The 3005-nt window shown below is 41.1% G+C and overlaps 1 protein-coding gene across 1 annotated transcript in view; it reads left to right on the top strand.

Moving 5' to 3' along the window:
* LOC311056688 (uncharacterized protein) overlaps positions 1 to 1335 on the top strand; it is a 5797-nt gene extending 4462 nt beyond the window's left edge. Inside the window, exon 5 of the mRNA XM_084073495.1 lies at positions 140 to 1335. Coding sequence (XP_083929621.1) covers positions 140 to 348 — 209 coding nt within the window. The 3' untranslated portion in view covers positions 349 to 1335. The remainder of the gene's footprint in view (positions 1 to 139) is intronic.
* Positions 1336 to 3005: the final 1670 nt, after the last annotated feature.

The following is a 3005-nucleotide window of genomic DNA, read 5'->3' as shown; positions in this document are numbered from 1 at the left end:
AACCAGGCAGAAATAACTTACCGTGTGGCATCTTGTTGGAAAGAGTCTTGCAATGAATGTACTGTATACTTTAATGTTTAACAATTTTCAACATATATTTTCTTGCATATTAAATATATATTGCAATCCCATTGCTAAGGTGCCAAACAGTCTAAAAGAAAGTGGTCAACGGAGGAGGTGAAAGCAGTTGAAAGCTCTTTGATGGAGTTCATCCGAATGGGGAGGACACCTGGAAAGCAGGATTGTGAGAAGTGCATCGCTGCGTCGCCTCAAGCACTATCTGAAAGGGACTGGAAAGGAGTGAAATTCTTTGTTTACAACAGAATCGTTTCAGAGCGTAGGATGTAGACTTTTCTCTTTGTGTCTCTGTCTTTTTTCTCTTTCTCTGTGCCTCTCTCTCTGTCGCTCTCTCTGTCTCTCCTTGATCAGCCATCTCATTTTATTGTGTGTATTTTCCATTTGTTTGACTTTTGTGTTTAATTTTGTGTAAAAAAAAAAGGGGGACACGGCGCAGTCGGTATCGCTGTCGCCTCACAGCTAGAAGGTCCTGGGTTCAATTCCTGCTGGGGACACTGTGGGCGCTGGGGGCGTGTTCCCTCCTCCACGTCATCGGTGCTCATACCCTGGGTGGGGTTAGCGAAAGGGCCTTTCTGTTTGGAGTTTGCATTTTCTCCCTGTGTCTCCTAGGGTAGGTACCCTCACAAAAAACATGCAGTAATCCTGGTCTCTAATGCCTCCCCCTGGCCAGCCGGGACGCTTGATGGAGGGGAAAGGATCATTTACATTTGGTTGGATGCTGAATGAATAGCCGATCTACAAGCTCACAGTAGATCTGCTATTTTCAGAGTGCAACACCCGAGCGCAACCATACATAAGATGACTTGTCTTTTAGTTCTATTGGATTGTAGTACTACTCCACTAGTTCCTCTTTAAACATTTTAGTCTGGTTTTTTATTTGTTGAGGAAATTGTCAAAATATTTAGTCTTAGTCATCACAGCTTAGTCTTCATTTGGTTTTCATCAGTGAAAAAAAGGTAGTTGACAAAACATTTTTCATCATAGTTCTAGTCGCCGAAATCAACACAGGGTACAACCCATCTTGCCGTGTCCGTTGCACCCAGGGGGCCGTGTTGTACAATCCCAGCTCGCTACTGCCAGAGTCCCCTGAGGGCCACGCGTTGTGCAGCCCAGCTTACTGCTGCCAGGGGCCATGTTGTACAACACAGCCTACTGCTGGCCATTTCAGATGATTGAAAAAGAAAGGAGCATCCATTGTTATTAGAGCTACACTGTTTGGATACGTTGCTCAATAAAAAGTTGCTTTGTTTTGCCACACTCCAGAGTATACTTCCTTCTTTACCTGACAGCTGTGAGAGATGTTTTGATGCCATGTTAATTTGTACAGTATATAAAACAGTAGACATTGCAGTAGACATCAGATATAACAATCTTGAAATATTGTCAATACTAGGTTTATGCAGTCAAAGTTCAAAAAGTAGACTAGTACTACACCAGAGGAATGTATAACATGTTTTATTTTTTCAGACCAAAAAATGAACAATTTTGAAATATTTGCGTCAGCCAAAAACACTTTAGTTTTGTACTTTACATTTTGATGCTAATACTTTTGTACTTTTACTAAGTAAAACATTTGATTACTTTTTCCACCACTGCAAAACTGTACTGCCGTTTGAGGCATTGATTTCTCATTTCTGCATTAATGGTTTTACTCCTAGGTCTAGAGATAGGGCTGTGTTGTGACCCTCTGATATGGCCATGGATATTTTGCAGTATGTTTTTAAAAACGGGTGATTCATTCTATATAGATGATTAAACTCATAAGAGCCAATGCAGTGAAGTTACTGACCAAAACGTTTTAGCTTTCGTTCTTTTGTTTGGAGACGGTCCTAACAAGTAGGGTAAAAATGTGGTAATTTATAGTTCTCCCTTCTTTAAATCTGAGGTGATTGTATTATAATAGATTTCTTTCCACATTCAGGAGTGTAGTTTATATGTTTCTACTACGTGTTTCAACGAGGTAAGCAATAACCCCGGGTCCTAAGAAGGTAATACGTGTGTGTGTGTGTGTGTGGGGGGGGGTTGGGAGAAGGAATTAGATACAGTAGTATTGAAGTAGTTTGTCTGATCAATAATATGGGCCAGAAGGAGGCGGTAATGCACCAAAAACTGGATGCCAACCACCGTAAAATAAAAAGAAGAAGAAGAAGAGAACACTTACACTTTTTGAGGTAGCAGCTCATTGTGCTAGTGTGGTACTCGTCACCATGGCGGCGGTCCGGCGGGATCGTAACGATGCTTGGGTATGGTTATATGACTATTATATAGATCCTAGAGACGTGACTCAGACGGCCTATTTGCGTCGTAGGCCGGGTCGTACGCCGGTTATCAATTGGACGAATGATATTATGACTATGACCAAAGGCAATGATCAACCTGCAGACATGCTAGACGTGTGTACTTTCGTAGATATGTCGTATAACGCAAGAGAGACGTACGCACCAGACCTTAATTTCGTATCTGAGGAATGTGTGCCAGAGTTTTATTGGTATCCTGATGATGAGGCTTTTGCAACAAACAATCATGACTTCATGCACACTGGAACTCTCAAATCCTCAAGGATGGAACGGAAACAACTTCATTGTAACTGATTACGTGCCATTCGAAGGCGCCAGCATAGTTCGATGTTGGACAAATTAAAAAAGGTAAATATGTTTTAGTTTCATTATTAATAACAAGTCATACACCACAACAAGCAACTACTACGCCACAGACACTAAACGCCAGCAGCAGCAGGCAACACACAGAGAGGTTAACAGCAACACAGAAGCGACTTCTTGTAAAACGTAAGTAGACCTGAATAAATATGCTACATAAACATGGGCTATAATACATTTCCAAACAACAAATACGTCATGGTCATATATTGTAAACATGAAGAAAAGATTAACTAAATAAAACATGGATCGAAAGCGTTATCATGCATG

The sequence above is a fragment of the Gymnoscopelus microlampas genome (assembly GCF_963454915.1).
Source record: "Gymnoscopelus microlampas genome assembly, chromosome: 12".
Classification (NCBI taxonomy): domain Eukaryota; kingdom Metazoa; phylum Chordata; class Actinopteri; order Myctophiformes; family Myctophidae; genus Gymnoscopelus; species Gymnoscopelus microlampas.
The sequence above is the reverse complement of the archived record's forward strand: the minus strand, read 5'-3'. Positions and strand labels throughout refer to the sequence as shown.